General features: G+C 36.1%; 2 protein-coding genes across 2 annotated transcripts; both read left to right on the top strand.

Moving 5' to 3' along the window:
* Positions 1 to 3,294: 3,294 nt before the first annotated feature.
* On the top strand, positions 3,295 to 23,947 carry LOC137586791 (ras-related protein Rap-2b). The gene is made up of 6 exons (XM_068302949.1): positions 3,295 to 3,653; positions 9,949 to 10,160; positions 12,601 to 12,832; positions 14,758 to 14,955; positions 21,339 to 21,431; positions 21,492 to 23,947. The coding sequence occupies exons 2-6, from the start codon at positions 10,072 to 10,074 to the stop codon at positions 21,840 to 21,842; spliced, it is 963 nt and encodes a 320-aa protein (XP_068159050.1). The 5' UTR covers positions 3,295 to 3,653; positions 9,949 to 10,071; the 3' UTR covers positions 21,843 to 23,947.
* LOC137586822 (regulator of nonsense transcripts 1-like) lies at positions 19,133 to 20,778 on the top strand. The gene is made up of 2 exons (XM_068302989.1): positions 19,133 to 19,437; positions 19,506 to 20,778. Exon 2 carries the CDS (start codon positions 19,706 to 19,708, stop codon positions 20,699 to 20,701), a length of 996 nt encoding a protein of 331 aa, XP_068159090.1. The 5' UTR covers positions 19,133 to 19,437; positions 19,506 to 19,705; the 3' UTR covers positions 20,702 to 20,778.
* Positions 23,948 to 24,377: the final 430 nt, after the last annotated feature.

Genomic DNA, 24,377 nt, shown 5'->3' with positions numbered 1-24,377 from the left:
TAAAAAAGCAAAAACAACAACAAGAACAACTTGGTAACACAATTGAATTAAAGAACGGGTTTTCATACTTACATATATGTAATAAAAAGGGACCAAGACCCAGAATGGCAAAATGGAAGATGGAAGACGAAAGGAGTGTGTGTGAGCACCATTGGACTACGGCTCTATGGCCACTCATTGTTGCAAGAAAAAAAACACACACACACACACCAATATACATACAAAAACACACACACACACAGACAGACGTAAAGGGACTCGATGGCAGACAAAAGCTTCGTGGTAGGCTGTCAAATAACCAACAAAATAGGTAAATGAAGTATCGATTTTAGGTGCGACCACAAAAACAACGTTTTCAACAATGTTTTCAACTCTCGGTATCGAGTTGTTGTTGCTGTTTTTGTTATTGTCACACATACACGACAAACCGAAAAGCCGCCAGCCAAACAAAGTGTACAACAAGTTGCTGCTGCAAAGAGCCGCAAATGAACTTATACACGCACAACCTAGCCCAGCCCAGCCCAGCTTGGTGTTGGTGTTGGTGTGGGTGGCTTGTAAGTGTGCTCGTTGGTTTGTTTATCTTGGCCTGCCACTAAAATTTCAATTAATATGTGGCACACACACACACACACATAGAGAGAAAACCCTCGAAAGTGCAAAAAAAAACTAAAAGGGTACGTACTCTAGAATGTGACACAATGAATTTAGCCCCTACGTTCAAGTACTTACTACACATGCTGGCTGACTATAATTATGGCTAAAATGGAATGTTCCTTTAAGTTTTCCATATCAACGAATTGTTGCAAAATACATTAATCTTAGAGAAGGAGCAGCGTATAAACTGTGCACGACCATGTACCATAAAAACGGAGCAAAACGGAGACACTATCTTTTTGTCCTTTTTTTTGTTTTGTTGGTTTTGTTTTTTTGGCATTTAATAAAATTTTTTATATGCATTTTAAGGGTAAATTTTGTCAGTTTTTACGATTTTTTTGTTTACCACGCCGCAAAGTATGCTATGTTTGCGATCGAATTGCACACTTTAAGTGTGTCCTGGATGTTACAAGCTCAATATTTTACATGTTTTTCTTTTCACAGCGAATCAGTTGGCATATTCGTATATATATGCATTGCATTTTCATAAAAAGAGTTCAAATTGTCTCATTTTACACCTTAAACTTTAGTTTTTTGAAGCGTAAATCTAGGACATATTCAAACGAAAACGTTGTAGGTATATAATGAATCGAGTACAATCCTAGAAAGAAAACTATAAATATTTCAAGAGCATATTCAAAATTCTTATATAGAAACTGACTATATCAGAGATTTATGAAAAAAAAGTCTTATAAATTAGACAAATTTGACAGTTTTAACCAATTCATCATTAGATTTTTAACTTATTTAACTTATTTTATGAAAGTTACTAGTTTTCCAAAAGTTTTGCTTTAGTTTTTAACTTTTGGGATATTCTTTGGTTTCTAATTTTATCAATTTTATCAATGTTATTGATGATAACATTTGAAATCGTTGACATTTTAAGGCTAGAAACTTTTATGGCTTAAACAGTTGCACTTGATTTGACGTAATGCGAAACAGTTGACCAATTGTATTTTACTTTAAATTTGAATTGAAAATAAACGGAGAAAGTGAAAGAGTTGCATTTAAGATGAACATCACAAGTATATCCGGTTCTTTAAACGTCAAGATGTAAAAACAAATGGGTAATTTAATATCGTGCAGGCGTGTACAACCTGTTTATCAGATAATTAAAATGATTTATGGTACTGCAATTATGCAAAATGATACTGAGAGAACAATGGCAACAGCAGCAGTAGCAAAAGCATCATCTACTCTAACCACTAATTGCTCGATGAAAGGGAAAAGAATAAGACCAGCAGCAAGGAAAAAAACCCAACTGTAGTCTTACGAATGACATTAACTGTGTCTTCTTTCGACATTAAAAGCATGAGAGAGAAAGAGAGAGAGATAGAGAGAGCGAAAGGTTCCAAGTAGAGGAAAAACCGCTCAAAATATTCTTCAGCATCATAGTGGTAGAGAAGATATATGAACGACCCATGTAACGTTTGCGTTTGTTCGCGAACGTAGTACACACGTTAGTTTTTTGGCGTACGCCAATTTGGAGAAAACATGGGACATGTGAACAGCATAAATACACACACACATACATGCATATATAGTACGTATATATACTGTGTACAGTGAGATCTCAATGAACGTGACATGAATATTTTGGGGCAAATGTCAATAAACATCGACCTGGTTGGAGGTCCATCTTAAAATTATTTGATTGGAACTAAATTTAGACTTATTTATTTGAATCACATAAGATATAGAAAATGGCCAAAGTCCTTATATTTACTTTAGTATATTTAGTTGAACTTGCATTTCTCTTCTTCAGATTAGCTGTTTAAAATAAGAAAATCAATTACTCAATTGCTCATTGAATAAAATGAACATTTCAATCTATAACTTTTATAAAGAAATACACATAAAAGAATAGAAATTTTGGTTTTTAGAAATAGATCCAGACTAATTGTAATTGTTGGTTAAAGTTGGCTCAAAATAAATATTTTTTCAAGCATATCCAGACAAGCAACGAGATTCTACTGTATATATGTATGTGTATGAATATGTGTGTATGTGTATATATATATTTCTATACAAACAATATAAAGAAATTTGAAGCTGTTGCACATCTGCACAGAATACGTATACGTACACGTACACACAGATTGGAAAAGCTTGTGCCGAAAAAGCTTTGCATACCGTTAGGCGCTGACTTGATGCGTAACGTAATTCAGCACACACACACAGACACACACACACACAAAGTAACGAAGAGCAAGCAAGTACTTTCCCCTGTTTGAAAGTATCTCACACAGCTGGAGGCTGACAGCAAGCAGCCGACGAAATAATTTGAATTTCGGTACTTCCACGACGACAACTCGAACCACCACGACGACTAAAAAGACGAAGATTACGACGACGACGACGACGACGAAAATGGCATGCACTTGTGGCGCCTGATTCTCGCCCCTCTCTACACACACACACACAGACACATACACGCTCGCACCTTGGCACAATTCGGTATACTAGGCTCTCGTGTGGCGGATGCGTAACGATGATACTTCGTCACATTTATTTTTTTTTTTTTTGGTGTTTTTCCTTCTTTCTTTTTGTTGTCGTTGCTGTTGTTTTTTGCGCTTCGCATGCATCAAGTGTAACATTTGGTTCAGTTTTCATTTTCAGTTTCAGTTTTTCCCGGGAACTCGTAGCAGCAGCACACAGCAGAGCCGGCTTCGCAACGAACGAAAGGGAAAATTCAAACAAATCAAAGAAATCAGTTAACCTGTTAACAGAGACTAAGAACCGTTAACGCGGCAAGTGCCACCACAGACAAATTTTCAAAATATTTTCACATTTTCACATTTCATTTTCTTTTTTTTTGCCAGTGTCTTGAGTGTGTGTTAGTGTGTGTTAGTGTATGTGTGTGCGTGCGTAAATTATGCCAATTAAAATGGCAATATTTTAGAGAGCAAATACATAAATATCTCTCGAGCTATAAACAAAAGCCAAAAATCAAAACAAAAATTTACAATTAAATTGTTAAAAACTGAAATTAAAAACAGGTAAAAAACATCATAACTTTATGAACTTTTTAACTTAACAAAATTAAATTTCACTCAATTAAATAAAATATAAATTTATGAACGAAAAATAATCGAAATTAAAATATATATATTTCGACTTATTTTAATTGTAATAATTTTAATTATTTTTGTTTCAGTACTATGCAAAGTATTTTTATATTTTCTACTTATAAAGTGAACAAATTTGTGAAAAATTTTTAACAACTTCTAAATGCGAAATTTCATTACAAAATAATTCAAAATAAAAGCCATTACTTCTATTATTCTATGAAAACTTTTAGATTTTGATTATTACTAAGCTTAAAGAGTCATCTTAAGATGTTGAAAGTTACAAATATCATTGTCTATATTTCATTTCAAATTTGACATTTTTGGAAGAATATCCTAATCAAAGGATTGATAAAGATCAAGAGGCAATAAATAATTGAAATGAAAACAGGAAAAGGTATTTAAAAGATATTGCTGCATTCTTTTAGCCATCAATTCTGACAGACAAGAATGCGTTTAGATAGATTAGGCTAATGTCCCTTTAGCTCTAGTCTCGACTAAAGTCCTAGTTTTTAGATCTATCCGCTTCTATTTTTTATAGAGATATTTTCCACTTGCATATTATATTTGATTGTTGATTATGTTGTTGTTGTTGTACATGATGGAACTTATCTATTAGTTTTAATTTATTAACTGATATAGTTGAACTGAACTGAAGCCCAAGAGAAATGAGTAAGGTTAATCGCAATCTAGGTATAATATGATAAAATACTCATATATTCGATTTCATTTTCGATAATAAAGATATAGATAATGATATATATAGAGAGAGAGAGAGAGAGGTCAGTGTCTCCCTTCCCTCACCCAGTTGCCTTGTCATTGTCATGGACGAATTGGTTTTTTAGTTCAACTATTTGATAATGATTACTCATCAATGTCATTATTATGGGAAAGGAATCAAGTCAATGGATGCATTATTTTGTGTATACATATGTAAATAAATATATTTCAAAATGTCAGAATGTTAAATCCCAGCCTGAAACACTAATTGAAATGACACACACAAACACACACACACACAATGTGAATAATGTGATGGTGGGTGGAAAAAGAGGAGTGTGCCTTAGGGACATGACATGGATGAAGTATATGAGAGGTATCAGGGGCTAGCAGTTTAAGTAGATTTTGCCTAGAAAAGCAACAAGTCAAGTTAGCTTAGCGGTGGCGGTGGCGGCGGTGGCAGCGGTGACGGTGACGGCCAGTTCATTAGGGAATAACAACCGAGATGTAAGTCACATCACATCACGTACACATCAAACTAGCGAAAATTGTCTCATTAGTCCCTACACGGAATACGCACACACGCAGACATACACAAAGACACAGGCACACGCCTTCAACTACCCAATGACTGCCACACTCATAGAGCCAATAAAAGTGAAATTCTTACAAATGTTGTTGAACATAAAAAAAATGAATTTAAGAGCCAACCAGCGAGTTGTAACCAAGAGAGGAAACAACTGTGCAAGCAAAGAAAGAAAAAGCATTTACCGTGGTTGCCCTTGGCAAAATGCGCTCAAATTGTACCCAAGAGTATCCCAATGTAATCAAACATTATGTTAGCTTGTCTTAAAGAAATGTTTTTGTTTTTTGTTTTATAGATAGATAGATTCAACATTTTAGTTACTGTAATCGTTCTATATCTAATACTTGATAGTTAACTTTAAAGAGTTAAGGATCTCTTACATTAAAGTTTATACAGATCACCTTACATCATGGAAATGTCCATTGAGTTCTCTCTCTCTCCCTATCTGTCTCTCTCTCACTCTCTCTTTCTTACCTCATCTCTTCATAGCCAAAACTTTCCTTTATCATCCACACTGACTAGGACAACTCATTCTCTCTCATTAATGAAACATACAAAATGATGATAAATGATTAATTAATTATTACAAATTTCATCTTTTCGTTCATTCATTTCGTAGCAAATGATTGTTGACCCACTGTGCCCCTAAAAGGCAACAGGCGAAGAACCCAACATAAAGTTTCTCCTACACATGGCCATAAGTGATAACAACTTGTCTCTGTGTGTCTGTCTCTCTGTCCGTCCGTGTGTATGTGTGTGTGGTGTGCGTGTGCTTGCTTTGGTATGTCATTTGGTTTGGCCGACTCGGTTTGGTTCGTTGGCTTTGACGCTGGCTCCAACTCTGCGACTCTGGGCCCTGAGCTTGACTGCTTCTCTGGGTCTGGGGCTGATTGTTGTTACCCACTGATAAGCGTTACCAATTTCAATGGGTGGCTTAGCGCGGGGGGCAGGGGAGTGGCAGGGCAAGGCTGACACTTATGTGAGTATGTGTAAAATTTTTGTTATGCCTTTTGCCTGCGGGCGGACGGGCGTTCATTGTCGTTTGTTCGTTTAGTCCTCACCCACTCTCTCTCTCTCTCTCTCTCTCTCTCTCAAAATGTCCTTTTTGTTGTTGTTTTCCTTTTCTTTTTGGCCGGGCCTGTTTGCTTGCTTTTAAAGCAAATTTATGCAAAGAATGAAAGGAAACGAAAATGATAAATACAAACTGAAGTGGGTTCCCCCCTTCAATCCCTAAATTTCTCAGTGTTATCAATTTGTTTTTGATTGCGCAACAGTTTAGCCTACAGTTGGCACAACAATAATCAACAAATCGAACAAATCAAACTAACTTTACTTGTGCTAAGCTAAATCTTGATTTGTAATCTTCAACATGGACAAAACAATTTATTCATTTATAAATTTTTATATTAGCTCAACAACAAATCAAGCATAAAGGATTTTTCTTTCGTCTTTGAATTTCATACATTATACCTTAGACGTGTCTGTCTGTTCCAGGCTAAAGTCCAGTGGGTCCAACCTCCCCCAAGTTTTCAAAATTGAGACTTTTCGCAAGAAATAATTTTCAGGTTTTTGTTATTATGGATCATGGCCGATTTTGATCAGTCTGTTCTCTGCAAAAGAGTCTCCTGAGTCTCTTGAATTGAGCCAAACAGAAATCGTTCAAATGCATTTGAGTGCTATGAGTGCGAGAGAGACAGCTAACGCTTTCGACAAATACTACTCAAAGCGTTACAATTCCTTTTCCTTTCCGAATATGATAGTTAATGAGTCTCAACTAACTCATCGTTTCCATTTTAATGCCCACATTTGGATTCTTGTAAGTCTTATTAAGATGTTGCAGACCAAGCAAAAGTTTCATTAGCATTTTTGACGCATCACAAACTTTTTGATGGAATGGCAAGGATGAGGGGAAGTAAGTTGGAGTCTCCTTTTGTTTTTGGGTTGGAGAACAATCGCCGTTTCATCTCGGTTTTTTGACATCGCTTGCTGTTGATTTCTGTTGTTCTCTGTTTTTTTCTTGTGTTTCATTTCCATTCCAATGATTATTTTTATTTCTATTGTTTGGCTTGTCCAACTGTTGCGTCCTGTCGTCCAAAGCCCCGTTGGCAAATTTAAAGGCCTTAACCATGGCCATAAATTGGTCGAAATTGAGCCAAGTCTGCCAATGGTATTAGACTAATATGTTTCATAATATCAAACTATATCTTAAGGGGTTTAACCAAATAGCCAAGGCAATTTTCGTAATTAGTATTTGCTTTTAATTTTCATTTGATGTTTATGTATTTGAAATTCATGGTAATTTATAATTAATTTAAGATGTCCAACTCAGGTGAAGGTGAAGGTACATAAATCTGCGAGGGTAATTGTCAGAGTTTCTACCCAAAGAAATTTCAAATGGTGAATGAAATGTTTCTTTATTTTTATACCATACACCCATAGGGTGAAATGGTATATTAAAGTCGCCAAAATGTATGTAACAGGCAGAAGGAAGCTTCTCCGACCCTATAAAGTATATATATTCTTGATCAGGATGAACAGCCGAGTCGATCTAGCCATGTCCGTCTGTCCGTCCGTCCGTCCGTCCGTCCGTCCGTCCGTCCGTCCGTCCGTCCGTCCGTCCGTATGAACACGCAGATCTCGGAGACTATAAGAGCTAGAGCCACCAAATTTGGTATGTATACTCGTGTATTATGCACGCGTACAGAGTTAATTGGAATTTCGGCCACGCCCCCTTACGCCCCCAGGAATCACATAAAACTATTTTTCTTAAAAAGTATAACAGCTAGAGACATCAAATTTATTTTGTATACCCGTTTAGTTAGCGCGCAAAAACTGATTGTTCAAACTTTTTGCCACGCCCCCTTACGCCCCCAGGAATCACATAAAACTGTTTTTCTTAAAAAGTATAACAGCTAGAGACATCAAATTTGGTATGCAGATTAGCTTGATAGACGCGCAGATATTAGCTATTTAAAAATTTTGCCACGCCCACTTCCGCCCCCGCAAATTAAACAAAACTGATTTTCTCAAAAACTAACAAAGCTAAAGTCACCAAATTTAGTATGTACACTGGCTTAGTATGCGCGCAGGGTACATCTATTTTCATATTTTGCCACGCCCACTTCCGCCTCCATATTTAAGAAAAAACCGATTTTCTCCTGTAGATTTTTGACTATCGCATTCAAATTCGGCAGACTAATTATTCTTATCTATTTCTACAAAACTACCGAAGTTTATTGAAATCGGACTAGAAACATGCAAAATATGCGTATGAACGTATTTTACAAAGCAGTCCACAAGGCCAGAATTGGCCGTTGGCTAGTGGCGGCGCTAGAGTGCTCGTATGTTCGTAAAGTGAGCGAGATAGCACATACTATGAAACATGTAAAAACAATTTAATAGACATACATTTGGTTTTCGAAATTTGAAATATTTGTTTCGCCTGGTGTATGGTATACCCAAGTCGACGAGTCGACTTACTTGCTTCATTTTATATTATGTTCATGATAGTTCTCTAAAGTTACGTTCCTATCTACAACATCTCCCCAAACTCACTTCTTGATCCCTGATATCATAAAGCCGAAATGGTAACGATTCTATGAATTATAAAAGTCGTATTGTCAACTTCTGCGTTTACCCGCATATTCTCAAACAAAACAAAACCAAACCAAAAAAATACAAGAGCAAGAAAAAAAAAAGCTTAAATTTATAGCTGGAAGCCGTTGACGTAGTTTGCCTTTTGCAGAAGCTTAAATCCGTGTGGCCATTGTTCGCGTAGTAGAGTGAAAAATGAATAGCTTTCAGGATTCATTCCTCTTGCCATTATCTTTGCTCTGACCTTAAGAGCAGACACGCCAAGAAGAAGCAAAAAATATGTGCCCCAGACATAGATACATACATATCATCATTGGAATTAACACTAATATTAACTACTTGTGCTTGAGAGACTTGGCAGAACTTTTTTTGCGGTCCAAAAAGTAGATAAAGTTTCTGTTTTTACTTTGCTTGCGAATTGATGCATGCCTTGACATCGTTTTCATTTGTTATTATTCAATGTGGGTGGTTTGGTGGGGCATTTGCCTACTTAATGTTGTCTTTTTGCCGTTTTATGTTGTTTATTGTTGAAGGTGTCGACAATCAATTTGCATTTTAAGTGACTTTTAATTGGGTCACACCATCAAATAACTAAAATTCACAAAAACTGAGCCGAGGAATGTAATGTACAACACACACACACACACACACACGGAGAACACTTACAAAGGCTGAGCGAAAAAGGTGAAAAGGCGAAAATTAAGTTTAGTTTCAGTTAGTCAATTTGGTACACTTTTACTCTCTAACTATCCATCTCTGTCTTTATTTCTTAGCCTCTCTCTCTCTCACTCACTCTTTGCATAATTCAACTTGGTTTCCTGTTTTTTCATCATCAGTTTTTTGTGTTGTGTTTTTTTTTGTGCAAACATAAACGAAAATGAAGCAAGCCAGCTTACACATAAATTTTACCTTTAATTACCTGGCAAAAGTTTAGCTCACAGAGAAAGAGAGAGAAAGAGAGAGAGATGGAGGCGAAGGAGTAGAGTATACACCTGAGGGGAAACACCTGGCAAGGGGGGGGAGTAGTGAAACTGGCATTTAAATGATGCTGGCAGCTACTTAAAAATTTAAATGAAAATTAAATGTAGCTTGGGGAAATTTATAGCGTTGCTACCCTTCACTTTCTTCTTCTCGTGTATGCCTGTTCCTGTTGTCCTTTCCAGCATTTTGCCAGAGGATTCATAGCAGAATTCAGTTGGAACGAAGCAAAGGACATGGCTCGATTAGCCATAAACGTTTGTCTTTAACCAAAATAAATATTTCCTAGCCTAGAACACTTTTTCACCCTTTAAAAACTTTTCCATTTTCATTCCGATTTTCTTGCAGGTTCAGACCGCGTCCAGCTCCAATGCGACTATTGTGAAATAATTTTCGAGCTTTTCATTTCAAAATACCAAACAAAAGAGAACAAAACCAAGAACTCAAAGATCTTCAAACTAAGATAGAAAAATGCGTGGCCGTCATTTACGTCGACGTTTCAGCTTGCAGCCGTCGTTCATGAAGGATGACAGTGCCGATGAGAAACCCAAACGTGACAAGTAAGTTTCAAGGATATGTATCCATTGGACACATAAACTGTTCCAAATCCAAATCGAAATCATTTGACATCAACAAACCGAAAAGCCGACAAATATATATCTCTGTTCGACCCACATCTGCCACTGACAGATTTGGATTTTACTGGGCGATTGGATGAGTGAGACACACACACAAACACACACACACACACACACAACTCAAATTCAAAAGAATTTTCTGCAAAATAGTTGTTTCAAAAAAACTTTTTACTTTTTATCTTAGCCCATAAAGTACCAAAAACAAAACAAAAAGCAAAAACACACGAATCTGAGAAAAAGAAAAAGAAAATAACTTGCTCAAAACAAAACACAACCAAAAAAAAATGAAGCCAAAGATAAATACAGCTGGCCAAAAACTGCTCCAAAGAATGGGGGTGGAGGGGGAATGGGGGAGTTTAAACGTTTTTCATTTAATCAAATCAGAAAACTTTACCGATCCATTTTATGCAAAATCAAATCGATCTTTAATTTGACCCTTTGCCGGACCGGCATTTCATTTAGTTTTGCTAATACCATTTTCTAGTCCTTTATTAATCCGATTTGCATTCGACTAATTTATTAAAAGAGCTAAAGGATTTCGGTTTCGGTCTGTTCGTGCGGCCAGCGCGAAGTGTAGAAAAATTGCAAAAGTTTTAAACTAATTTCGTATACAAATTGATTTTGGTTGTGGCTGTGGCTGTGAATGGGTGTGTGTGTGTGTGTGTGTGTGTACTTAAACAAAGTTGCTCCTTTATATGTATGTGTATATGTATATTGAATCCAATAACTGTGTCAAAGGGCAAAATTCCCCTGATAACCAATTAGGTTAAACAATAAAGTCAAGGCTTTTTCATATACATAATAAATTGGATTACTTTGTCTCTGTGTGTGTGTGTGTGTGTGTGTGTGTCACAGCTGAAAACGCTTTCGGCCTTCTTTTTCCCTTTAGGGCCAATTTAATGAGGAACTATGACTCTTAAATAGACAGACAAAAGACTCTATATATAATTAAGACTTTAAAAGAATTTTCTTTTTTAGGCTATTTTTACATTAAAATCAGAAAGTTCCTTTTAAAATTAAAACTTTCATTCAACATTTAAATTGGAAATATATTATAGAGAAACCCTTGTAAACCAAATTGTACATACAAACTTCAATGTTGTATCATTAATTAATTAATTAATTGACAAAACATTCACAAATGTAAGCTGCGGTTTGGCGGCAGACCTCAGACAAGTGGCCAAACATAGACATGATGTGGTCATACATAGTAACCGATTCAATGGAGTATTAGTTAGTAAATGGTTTAATAGTTAATACCAATAGCTTTTTAAATGCTTTTAGAACTCCTTATTTCCGTCTATACTTAATCACAAACGGATATTTTTGATATATCAACTTCAGCTACACAGTGAATGGAATAAGTGAGTAGGGATTGAAACTGAACTGAACTGAAATAGTCAAATGACTGTATATAAATCTCTAAATAAGAACTCACATCTTCGAAACGACGCTTATTCGAATAGTATTCAAAGCAAGCATCTTTGTCCACATAGAGTATATGAATATATTCTTGATCAGCCTAACCAACTCCATTCGTCTTGAACAATGCAAACTCAGTGCTGAAATTTTGAATGCATCTGTATTGCATCTAATATCTCTAGATCATATAGTTTCGATACAACGTTGGTGCTTCTTCTTGTTTTTATGTATGAGGTACTTTTTGTTGAAATACTAACAATATGAGTACTCATTTAGTACTAGATTCGATCAGCTCTCTTTTAAAGGGCATAACTTAAATCTTAAGTTGGGGGAGACAGGAAATTCATTAAGTTATTTATTGTAATACATTTTGATTTCAATTTTAATAGAGAGAAAGTCAAATATAGCTTTATGGTGAAATGAATTTAAATTAAAGAAAGCCCTAAAATAAAGGGTATTAAATTTGAGAACTCTTGGGATGGGGACCTGGCTAAGTCCTTGTCTCTATTATCTACATTTGATTATGTAGGCAGTCTTAGAGGAACAATATGAATTAAAAAATCAAACGTTTTAAGAGTACTACGACAAAAAACGGCCTTTTCCAACACTAAATTCTACTTCTATAACTGAAGTATGCATCTAAAACTAAAATTTGAAGAATACTACGACGAAAAGCAGCCTTTTCCAACACTAAATTCTACTTCTTTAACTGAAGTATGCATCTAAGACTAAAATTTAAAGAATACCACAACAAAAAACGTCCTTTTCCAACACTAAATTCTACTTATATAACTGAAGTATGCATTTAAAACTTAAACTTTAAGAATACTACAACAAAAAACGGCCTTTTCCAACACTAAATTTGGGTCTTTAAGCCATTTGTCAGTACTGAGTTTTAACATTAACAATAATTTAATGGTTTTTTCTTTTCCTCTTTCAGAGTGGGTCGCAATAATGCGGTGGATGATGCCATTGGACCAGCCAATGCTCGACACAAAATTGTTGTTATGGGCTCGGCGAAAGTGGGCAAAACCTCGATTATAACACAATTTCTATATAATACATTTACAACCAAATATAAACGAACCATTGAGGAAATGCATCAGGGAAATTTTTCAATTGCGGGTGTAAGTTTAACTCTGGATATACTCGATACGGCTGGTTCTTATGAGGTAAGAAGAATATCAGTCTCTCTCTGTCTCACATCTCTGAATCTCAACCTCATTCCTGTTCTTATGTGTGTGTGTGTGTGTGTGGGGGGGGGGGCGTGACTGTACCTCATTTTTAAGAAAACTTTTCTGTATTATATGTATGAGTTTTTTTTTTTAAATGGCTACCAGCTGTGTGCTAGCTTTTGTGTTTAACGGAAATTACAGCCAGCGATTCAATTTTGCTGGCACTTCCGTCAAACGCGAATTGAATTGTGCTGCAGCTTACAAACTCTTGGCACACACACACACACACATACATAAATACATCAAGAGTACATCAATACAACAGCAGGCGGGCAAATGAATAGGAAAAATGCGGAATGAATGAATCAAGATTGAAATGGAGTCAGTCATCCAAGTGCCAAGTGCAAATGCAAGTGAAGTGAATCGAGAAATATGTGAGTCCTTGATGCAAGACGAAATATCCAGAGTGGTAAAATAGTAAATATCAGATCTTTGAAAATATCGAGTCTCCTGTAAGGATATGTGTATGTTTGTATGTATGAAGAGGAAAAGGATAAGCAAGGAGTATCAGGAGGCCGGAGAATATCTCCCGGTGATAATGATTTTTGAATTCCATTGAGAAATCAAAAGGCCCAAGAGCAGCATAAAAACATACGCAGCCCATTCACACACAGACACACACAAACACACATCAATGGATGGAGGACAAAGATACACACAGAGACACACACACACACACACACACATTAAATGCGGAGATGGAGGGCAGGAGAAAAAATAGGTCAGTGCCTCCTCATGACAACTGTGTGAGTAGGGGAAGCTCAGCTGAGATGAGCCTGAGAGCATGTGATGTGATGAGCTGTTGCCATTATTTGTCATTGTCCTCGCCGCTCCTTTTCTCTCGTTTTTCTTTCTTGGGCGACGTTGACGCAGCGCGTCGGGGTCACCACTTTAACTGTTCTTCTTTGCCTTTTGTTTGGTGACTTTAATATATAAAAAGCTTAGATTGCTTAGCTTGCCAGAGCAACAGGATTGCAATTAGTGTAAGGTTAAGGGTATTCTCGAGTCCATTCAAAAGTTAGTTGCATCAAATTGAAAGAAACTAAGTAAAATGGTCACAAATCCATTTAGGTAGAGAGAGCTCCAGAGAGTGAGTTGAATATATAAAGAGCTGCAGATGGTGTCTTATTCCATTTGCATGCATCACCCCCCATTGGCATGGGTTGCTAATAAAGTTTCCTCTCTCGAATAACAGAAGGTCTTCGCATTTTCTTTTGGCAATCACCATGACTATGCTTGAGAACTTTAGTAGCCACATGAATGGAGGTAATGCCTTGCTCTATCCCCGAGCTAGCCTTAAGCACATTTCAATGGCTGCTGCAGCTGCTGTCCCTGCTGCTGCTGCTGCGAATGATGCGATTTTATTAACATGGCTCCAAGTGGCAGCACAGAAATGAGGATTAAAACTGCAGTTTTAGAAAAGTTTCCGCTGGAAAAGCTTCTCTACTACACGATGCTTCTGAGAGTGCGTGTGTGTGTGTGTACATGATTTAAAAAATCCCAAAAACAACAACAAAAAATAGGAGACTAGAGAGTGGTTAAGGACTTAATATGGGCGGCGGCTTAGGTAACCCCATGAACGCGAAACCTGACACCAGCATCCGATGAGATGAGAGCTGCTTGCCCCAAAATGTTGCGGTTGCTGTTGCGGTTTCTGTGGTTTCACCTGCTGCTGTTGCTGCTGTTGAGGATAACGAAAATGGAAAAAAGGAAGCGCAAAACAGAAAAGGAAACCTAGATACAACACACACACACACCGAAAGAGGGCGGGGGCGAGAGCGAGACCGAGACCTTACCTGCACTTTCTGACTACCTCCCGTTAATCAATTTTATTTGTTACTCCTTCCCCAATCTCATTGTAGTTTCCAGCCATGCGAGCTCTATCCATTTCATCGGCCGATGCTTTCATTTTGGTCTATGATGTCACCGATGCCACCACATTCGAGGAAGTTCGAGCCATACGCGATCAGATCCATGAAACGAAAGCCACCACAGCGGTTCCCATTGTTGTTGTGGGTAACAAAATTGATTTACTTGTCGATGGCGAAAGCGAAAGGGAGGTGAGTAACATCACAATGTTTAATCCCAATTGATAGCAGGTAAAAGTTATTAACTTTGTTCAATGTTTGTCTCGAAATATCCTTTAAGTTTAATATCTGGGCAATCCTTTGCCAAGGCGAACACACTTTAAGAGAATTGGTTAATTAGTTACACCTGCTCTCATTTTCAAATCGTTTTCAAACATTAATTACTTTCCATTACAGATCCCAAATCTGTGCTTAATTGTTTCAACAGCATTTCAAGTTTTCAAGAAAAGTTTTTCATTTGCATAGAAAACGAAAAAAAAAAAACAAATTAAAAAAACCAACTTTGGCTGCAACGAACTTCATATACCCTTGTAGTGAGAGCCATTTACTCCTGTCTGTGTTTAGCAGCGAAACAGGGGAAAACCCGAATACTCATTATGTTGCTGTCCAGTGTGACCTGGACCTGGTGTGTGATGCTGGAACACATTGTGTGTTAGATTACCGAGGGTTCACTGTAATAAACATCTCCTTCTCTGGCTTAAAAACATCTGAACCTTCTAGAACTGAGCTTCCATCTTTGTGCTTGAGTCCAAAGTTCTTTTAAATTTCTACTCAAACTGGTTGAATGCTGGTTAAAAGGACTTAAAGGCCAATCGAGTGGTCAAATTTACATGCATTACGAAACGAAAGTGTTGCCGAATGATTTTTGGTCTGGATTTCTGGAAAATTCTTGTATTATTGCGAAAAGATCGAAATATGAAACTCTAGATCGTTAGTCCTTGAAATTGCCATTAAAACGTCTTTCCCTTTCAAACGAAGGTCACTCGATTATTGTGCGGAGGTCATGTGAGGTCACAAATTTCCACACACACACACACACACACACATATATAGAGAAGAAGTCAACGAAAATTGGTTCTTCATTTGATTTTTATCCCTTTCATTTGTATGTACACTCATTTAGGTTATTTCTCTCTGTGTGAGTGTGTGTGTGTTTTTTTTTCCGCTATTTTGGCTTACTTAGCGCATACTTGATATTTCATTCGCTGCTGTGTCCTTTTGCTGTTGTCCCTTTTCCCTTTTTTATTTTTGTTTTGTCTTTCTTATAATCAATTCCTGGCTGCTGGCAAGGCAAAGATGATGCTGCTGCTGCTGCTTCTGGTGCTGTGTTTTTTCTTTCGGTTTTATATTTACTTGAACCGAAATCTTATACATATAATCAAAAAATGTAAATTGCCAGACGGTTCCCTCACTTTTTTTTTCTTGCTTTCCATTCACTTTTCTTCTTGCTGATGTCTTGTCTTTGTTGTTGTTGTTGCTCAGCGATGTGAAACCAACTTTTCGCCTTGGCTTACGCCCTTTGGTTATTTACCATGTATTTAGGTAAGGACAGACACCAAGACAAGAGACACGAGACCAGAAACACACAACACAACACAAAAAAAAAAAATTTCACATAAAAGTGAAAGGAGAGACAGAGTACAGAAAATGGATATACAGGACAATGGCGCTTTAAAGTCAAATGTAAAACTTGGACAAATGTTCAATGGCAAATCAAAAAGGGAAAAGGGACAAACAGCAAACCTACTCATATACAAAATTTCTATCTCTTTCCATCTCTTTCTGTCTCTATCACTGTATCTGTGTATTTCACTCTATAGACCTTAAGTTTAACTGCTTTTGTTATCGCCTACTGTCTCTAAGTTCATTCATTTGGAAGTGAATTCAATTCACTGTGATATGAGTTGAATTGAATTGAGGTTTCAAGTTTTTTTTCCTTTTTTTTTTTTTGGGGGGGAGGGGGTTTATGTGTTTTATGTCCGTTACAGTTACAGGTTTTGAACGTCTAAATACTTGATTTGTGTACATTTTCTATTCAAGCCATTTAAGTCTCAAGGTATTGTGAGTACTTAAGTACTTACTTTGCTTGGTTGTCACTACAAATCTGTTGCTCACAAAAATGTTGACAAATTGGCTCAAATTGTATACCCGGATCAGGACAAAGAAAGGGGAAAATGTTGCAAATTGATATTAACAAAAATCTGCTTTAAATTTCTATTGAATGCTTTTATCCCATACTCCTTGCCATTTGTTTCACGCATTCATTTTGCTATTCATTCATTCGAATTATCAGCCAGAAATAAATATTATTTTCAGCTAATTACAAATTTCCAATGCAGTTGTGTGGACATTTGGTTTTCGTGTAGGCGTGAATTAGCCACTGCTGCCAAGTTTGTGTGTTAATTACATGAATGGCTTTCCACTTACCTTAACACACGTGTGTGTGTGTCCATTGAAATGTTCGCTCATGCGAAAAAAAACCCAAAAATTAGAAAAGAACGCATTCCCATAATTATCCCAGAAGGCTGCATTCCCAGAGCGAACATAATCTGATTTCATAATGAGAGATTTCAGCGAATTGGAATAAGGATTATATTCATTTACAAAATATACTTTAAAAGTACTTTCCTTGCATATCCTGAAATGAATGTTAAAGTGTCATAAGTTTTCTCTTTTGTCAGTAAGCAGAGATTTCGCCAGGTGGTCTTAGCCACATTTGAGCTATTTTTAGCCATATAGAACTTTATGCAGTTTGTTTGTTTTGCAAGAAAAGTCACCAGGAAGTCCGTGAGACAATTGATCTATTATTAGCCCTTGTCTTTGAGGGTCAAGAGCAGTATCACATTTGACACACTCCCCACACACACACACACACACCCACAGACAAGGCCGCCGGATATGCATTTGCGATGACAAAGTGAAATTCTTTTCCAATTTCGTTTTCCTTTCCTTTATACCCCCTGATGAACCCTGATTTGCATGCTAATATGACAGTTTGGAAACTGTTTGAAAATTGTCGAAGAAAATTGAAATTCAAATGAAGAAACGCTTATCGATTATACTTATTTAGTCATTATATTTTCCCTCTTTGATTTTCCAAAAATAAAGTTTAATTATAGAAGGTTTCACAAAATTTGTTTGCTCTAATGATTTTTAATATAAATAATTTATATAGGTATATAAGAAAGATAAAGTACATTTGATCGAAGGCTATCTCGCTCACTCTTACTTAACACCTCTAACTTGGCTAAGCGATTTTCATGAAAATTTTTTGTGATTTTAAGAACTTGACAATCTTTAGTTTAAATATTGCTGCCAAAGAATTTGATTTGATAAAATAAACATATTTAGATGGACTCGACTGTTGATGCTGATCAATTTGGTTTATTAGGTCGATAATAATCAAAAACCAGAGGGCCAGGGCTAACTTTGACCGCGTTAAAGATTTCATTTTTTTGCCAACTCATTCCTTACCTTTAGACATCAATGTGGAAGAACGTTGTATCTAAAAAGGATTATGTTTGTGAACAATCTTTGTTAGCATAGGAAATAACGAAGATATTGAACAAAGTCACTGTTTTCCACCGATTGTTCCTATGGGAGCTATAAGATATAGTCAACCGATCTTTATCAAATTCAGAACAGTCATTAAGAGATATATTAAACTAACAAATCTGTAATTTGAAAGCAATCGCGTCAGAAGTAACGAAGTCATTGATAAAAGTCACTGTTTCGTTCCTATGGGAGCTATATTATATAGTCACCCGATCTTGATCGAATTCGGCAGAGTCGTTTAAAGGTGTAATAAGCTTACTATTATTAAATTTCACAAAAATAGCTCTGAAAATAACGAAGTTATTGAAAAAAGTCACTGTTCGTGACTTTGGGGTTTGTATGGGAGCTATATGATATAGTGATTCGATCCGGCTGAATCCGAGATATACAACCTCTGCAGTATATACAAGCCTACATGCAAAATTTCAGCTCTGTAGCTGTTATGGTCCACGATGAGTTTGCGTTGAAACAGACGGACGGACGGACATTGCTATATGAACTCGAATATATATACTTTATATGGTCGGAAATGCTTCCTTCTATGCGTTGCATACTTCTGACCAAAATGAATATACCCTATTTGAAAGGGTATAAAAATATCATCGAAATTTTGTAGTTTCAATTCGAACGAATCAAGGAATTCGGGCCTTTAGTGTCAATCTCTAAAATCATGAGGCTCATGAGGGGCAAATACAAATCATAGTTATAGTGAAGTAGGCCCTGAAACGTATACTAGTAACCGGCAGTGTAGTCAACATTTATTCTCATTTTATTTCTGGATTAAATTTATACTCTCGCACAAAATAAAAAAAAAAAAAAAAAAAAAAAAAAAAAAAAAACTAAAAGGAAAAAAGTACAAAAATAAAACAGCAAAAATCTTCAAAAGTTTAAATTGAAATTCACATCGTTTCGAGTGTACCGTCGCGTAAGTTTTCCAATCACAGACAGGATCATAGGTCCTTCGCAATGAGTTCGCTTTTGGGCCCGGAACCACGTCCTTGCCTATTGCCGCCAATTGGATCGGAGCGTGCAGCACGTTTGGCTGCACGAAACAGTTTGAATTTGAATTTAACCGAACATGAAAGGACTTTTGGTCTTATCCATGGCAGTTTAAGAATGGTGAGATGTTATTGTTTTCCTTTTCAGAGCAATATCCTTGATCTCCTCGAACTTCATGTTCAATATAGAATACTAATTTTGCCCACTCCACGGCTGGGAATGATCTGAATGCCGCCAGAGGTGGTCAGGACGCTAACTTGAGTCTAAGTGGGGATGTTCAAACGGTATTCGTTCAACTGATGAATGCCCAGGAAAACACACGCAAAATGGCGCAAAAATTGATAAACTCTTGCCCACAAAGAGGCAACGTCAGGAATTCGCTCAACAAATGCTAACCGAGCAGCTGCAGTCGGAGAAGACTTTACAAATGTATTTGGAGACTAAGTTCCAGAAGATATCGCTGCAGCAACGGCAATGGTCATCATATTTCTCACAGCCGAGCCCAGTGATGCAGGAGCAAGCAACTCCATCGACCGTAGACTCATCACATCACATACCCTATCATTATCATCAGCAGCAGCAGCAGCCGCAGCCAATTTGGCAGTCCAATCTGGAGCAGACCAATCTGGAGGAGCAGACTAGCGGACATTTCACCACAGATTGGCCCAGCATTCGTGTCGCTCCGGTGGCGGCCAAAAATCGTCACACAAATCAAATCTGGAATGTTCCATTGCCGCATTACCAGCCAGAGGCCAGACCCCAACCTGGGGTCAGAGCACAGCCTCCAACTTGTACAGGTATTAACACGGTTAAGCCAAACACTTTGTCAGTCGGCAATGGCCTGCTGTTCATGCGCAATGCACTGTTTAAAAGCATGGCCAACTATGATGTACCGGGTGCGGGTCTGAATCAGGGTTACGGTGTGGGTCTGAACGATTGGAATTACAATAGATCGCCGTTGGAAGGTCAACAGCAGCAGCAGCAGTATCAGTATTATCTGCAGCAGCAACAAATGTTTCAGCAGCAACAGCAGCAGCTGATACAACAACAAATACAACATCGGCATTATCTTCAAATGCAACAGTATCGACACCAGCAGCAGCAGCAGCAGCAGCTATACCAACAACAACAACAGCAGGAGCAGCATTATCGTGACATGTACAACTACAACAACAACAACAACCATCATAGTGACTTTCAATCAAATCTGGAATCAAATTATATAGAACCGACCTCAAGTGGACATAGTTCGAATCAAAATTCTAATTTAAATCAAACAATCAATGAGAATCAGATAATGTGTAATAATTCGAATAATGGCACAGAGGTACCCGAAAATATAAGGGGAATTTTACGCCTTCATTCGTTGGAAATGGATTTTTGAATGAAGTGTTTCCATTTTACATACATCCCTAGATATATATATATATATATGTCTATATGAATATGTAACAACAAAAATATTTTAAAATTTGCAACAAATTTACTCTAATTAACAACTGCTAATAACAAATAAACCTAATACGCAAAGAGTTCCAAGTTGCAGAAACCAAAAAAAAAAAAAAAACTATTATCCTTTTATATACACATATTTACTCTATATATCCTTGCAAAAGGTATTATCCTTCTGTTTCTATTAGAAGACTGATTTTAGTTGTGATAGATAGTTTATATATCAGAATCGAAACGACAGTAGAATCCGGTTATAACGTCGCGACGCTTATCCGAAAGACGTGCTAACCGGAGGTCCTTTCATATAAGTTTGTATTGGGACCAACCAATAACCGGACGGACGTTATAAGCAGAGTCGTTATAACCAGAATCTACTGTGTAACTTATAAAGAAGTCAGTCAAAAAGCCAAAAGAGAGCCATACGTAATAGAGAGAGAAAGATAGACAGCTAGCTAGAAGTCTTTAAGTAAGAGAGAGAAATGGATTGCTTATGTGTTTTCTAATATCAATTTTCTTGAAATATTCCTAAAAAATATATATATATATATTACAAATTTATCTAATTACAGGTGGAATATGCCACAACCGAATCGGTGGTGACAGTTGATTGGGAAAATGGTTTTGTTGAGGCCTCAGCGGCAACCAATGAAAATATCACACAGGTAAGTAAATCTCTTAATCTCTTGATGTCTCTTGATGTGACATTTTGTTGGGTCTTATAGGTTTTCAAGGAGCTGCTTACCCAGGCAAAAATCACCTATAATCTAAGTCCAGCTCTACGTCGTCGAAGACAGTCGCTGCCCCAACAGATTGGTAGCAATGGACCTGGTACACCTTTGCATCACCATCATCATCATCATCATCATCAGCAGTCGCAGCAGCAGCAGCAGCATCATCCTCATCATCCACAGCATGGCGGAGCTGCTTCCACTTCGGCTGCAGCTATAGGATCTGGAATTGGCGGTGGACCCGCAGGCTCATCACATGCCCCAACACCCGCCCAATTGCAGCATTTGCAACGTATACAGGAACGCAGTTTGGGTGCCAAACGCAATTCTTGCACTATATCTTAAGGCTCTAACTACTACTACAAATGCAAATACTAAAACTAATACTAATACTACTACTACTGGTACTACTTACATACATACATACTATTGTTTTTGACTTATGTAAAACCTTTAACCGAACCAAAAGCGACAATGGTTTTCAACAAATGTATTATTGTACCTTTTTGCTAAGAAAGTACCTCTACTCACAAAGAAAAGATAAAACCAAAAAAAAAATAAATAACAAAAGTAACATAAATCTCAACTTCTATCTCAAAACTCTTGCTCCCTCGCTCGCTCTCTCTATCTGTCAATCTATTTATTTGTTTAACTCACTGGTTTCTGATAAAACTCAATATACAACTAGTTGTAAGTGACTAATCCAATAATAGATTACTACTTATATCTTCAGGCAGTTTGGAGAAAGAAAAAGGGGGTACCAAAAACACAAAAAAAAAAAACAACAAACAAAAGAATATATATATACATATATACAAAATATAAAATATACAAATAATTCCTATATCTATATCTACGAGTACATATACATACATATGATGAAACCAAACTCAATATACTAATATTCTGAAACTAATAGAGTAGAGTAGACTACTGTGTGTGTGTGTGTGTGGGTGTGGGTGTGAGTGTATGCATTTATAATTTCTAGATCGAATGCAACCAAAACGTATTGAAGGATACAATTCAGAATTTTGTGGACATTTCTTTTCTTTTTCACCTCAAGGCTTTGCAAGGACCCTGGCTATCATTTGATTGAAATTTGCTTAAACTTTTCTATATAATCCAAGTCATTTACATTTACTCTAAAGTTGTCAGAAGTCTAAAACTAGTTGGGAATTACAAATGTATGAAGCATAAAAAAGGAAACAGCTTGAAAAGGTTCCTTTTTCCTAATATGATATTCATACACCAGGATTTCTTTCTTTGATACTGACTTCCCGTCTTAAGACTGTAATTTTTTGGCAACCTTTTAATCTAAAACCCTGTCCACTAAATCTAGGACAACTAGACAACTAGGAATAATAATCAGAGTATTGAATTCTTTTAAATATTCAGTTTGGGGTTGCATTCCTTCTATATGTATGTACAATGTATATATAAATATATACATATAGTATATACATTTATATAGGTGATTTGTGTTAAGATCAAATTGAAAACAAAATTGCCTATATAGCTCGCATGACATCTATATATATTTTGTTTATGTGAATCCCTTCCAAAAGAATTCCTATAAAGAGAAGACCAAAAGCAAAATTTAACCATTCAAGTTAACATGATTTCTGTTGAAAGTGTAAAGGATAAAGTGAAAGGATAAAACAAAAATGTTACACAAAGAGAAAGAGAGAGTGAGGAACATGTATTATTTTTTTTTTTTTTTTGAATATCTAGAAATTACAATTTTGATTTTAAAAGTAATGTTTAACGTGTGTGCGTGTGTGTGTGTGTGTGTGTGTGTGTGTGTGTGTGTGTGTGTATAAGTATGTATATGTATGGTAGATTAAAAAAAATTTAGCAATGAAAATACAAGAGAGCAAATGCTTAGGATAAAACGATAAATTAACTAATTGATGTTAGACGAATTTTCCATTTAGTTTTTCCAAAAATTTTTCTGTTTTTTTTTATCTAAATTGAACGAATGAAATGCAATTTGAAAACACCAAACCAAAAACGATAAAGAAGGAAAGCGTTGGAAAAATATATACATATATCTATATATAAATATTGTATGGGTAAAGTTGATATATAATTATGCTAATTCTATTTCTATAATACAGTTAGTTCAAGCAGTATTCAAGCCAAAAAGGGAAAAATGATGATAAATATATTTGATATGATGATTAAAATAAAATATGAAGATCCTTTGAGGACAAAATACTTATGGATGTAGGAATTAAAGCCAAGAAGCAAGTCAAGCAATAGAACAGATCGTGTTATATTTATACTATATATACATATATATGTATACACTCACACACAGAAAAATATATACAAATATATATACTATCCAAAATCATAAGGAATACCAAACAAAAATTTATCGATATCTCTCGATGTGTGTTGAAAATTATTATATTGTATGTGTATATGTAAATGTATGAACAAAAAAAAAAAAATTTTAAAAAAAATATATATATATTGAAAAATATATATTTGAGAAAATAATAAAGCCAAAAACAAAGGAAACATGAATTTATGTATTAAAAATAAACAAAAAATCAAACCAAAAAAAATATATATAAATATATAACATACATATATGTGCGTGTATGTATGTTTGTGTGTGTGTGTGTGCGTCTCTTTGTGTTTATGTCTACATAACATTTTACAGGATAACCACATGACAGCATTCTCAAAAACTTAAATAAATGCAATATCAAACCAAAAATGAAATCAATTGAAAATTTTCGATTGAGGTAAATGGTTTTATCTCTAATACAGGGCTGGATTTTTGGTCCCTAGTAGAAATCTGAAACTGTAGTCCTCGCTAAGTAAGACAAATAATAAGTGGTCTTATTCAAGTGGCTAGCATTGTAAACT

The sequence above is a fragment of the Drosophila tropicalis genome, unplaced genomic scaffold, assembly GCF_018151085.1.
Source record: "Drosophila tropicalis isolate 14030-0801.00 unplaced genomic scaffold, ASM1815108v1 contig_158, whole genome shotgun sequence".
Taxonomy (NCBI): domain Eukaryota; kingdom Metazoa; phylum Arthropoda; class Insecta; order Diptera; family Drosophilidae; genus Drosophila; species Drosophila tropicalis.
The sequence above is the reverse complement of the archived record's forward strand: the minus strand, read 5'-3'. Positions and strand labels throughout refer to the sequence as shown.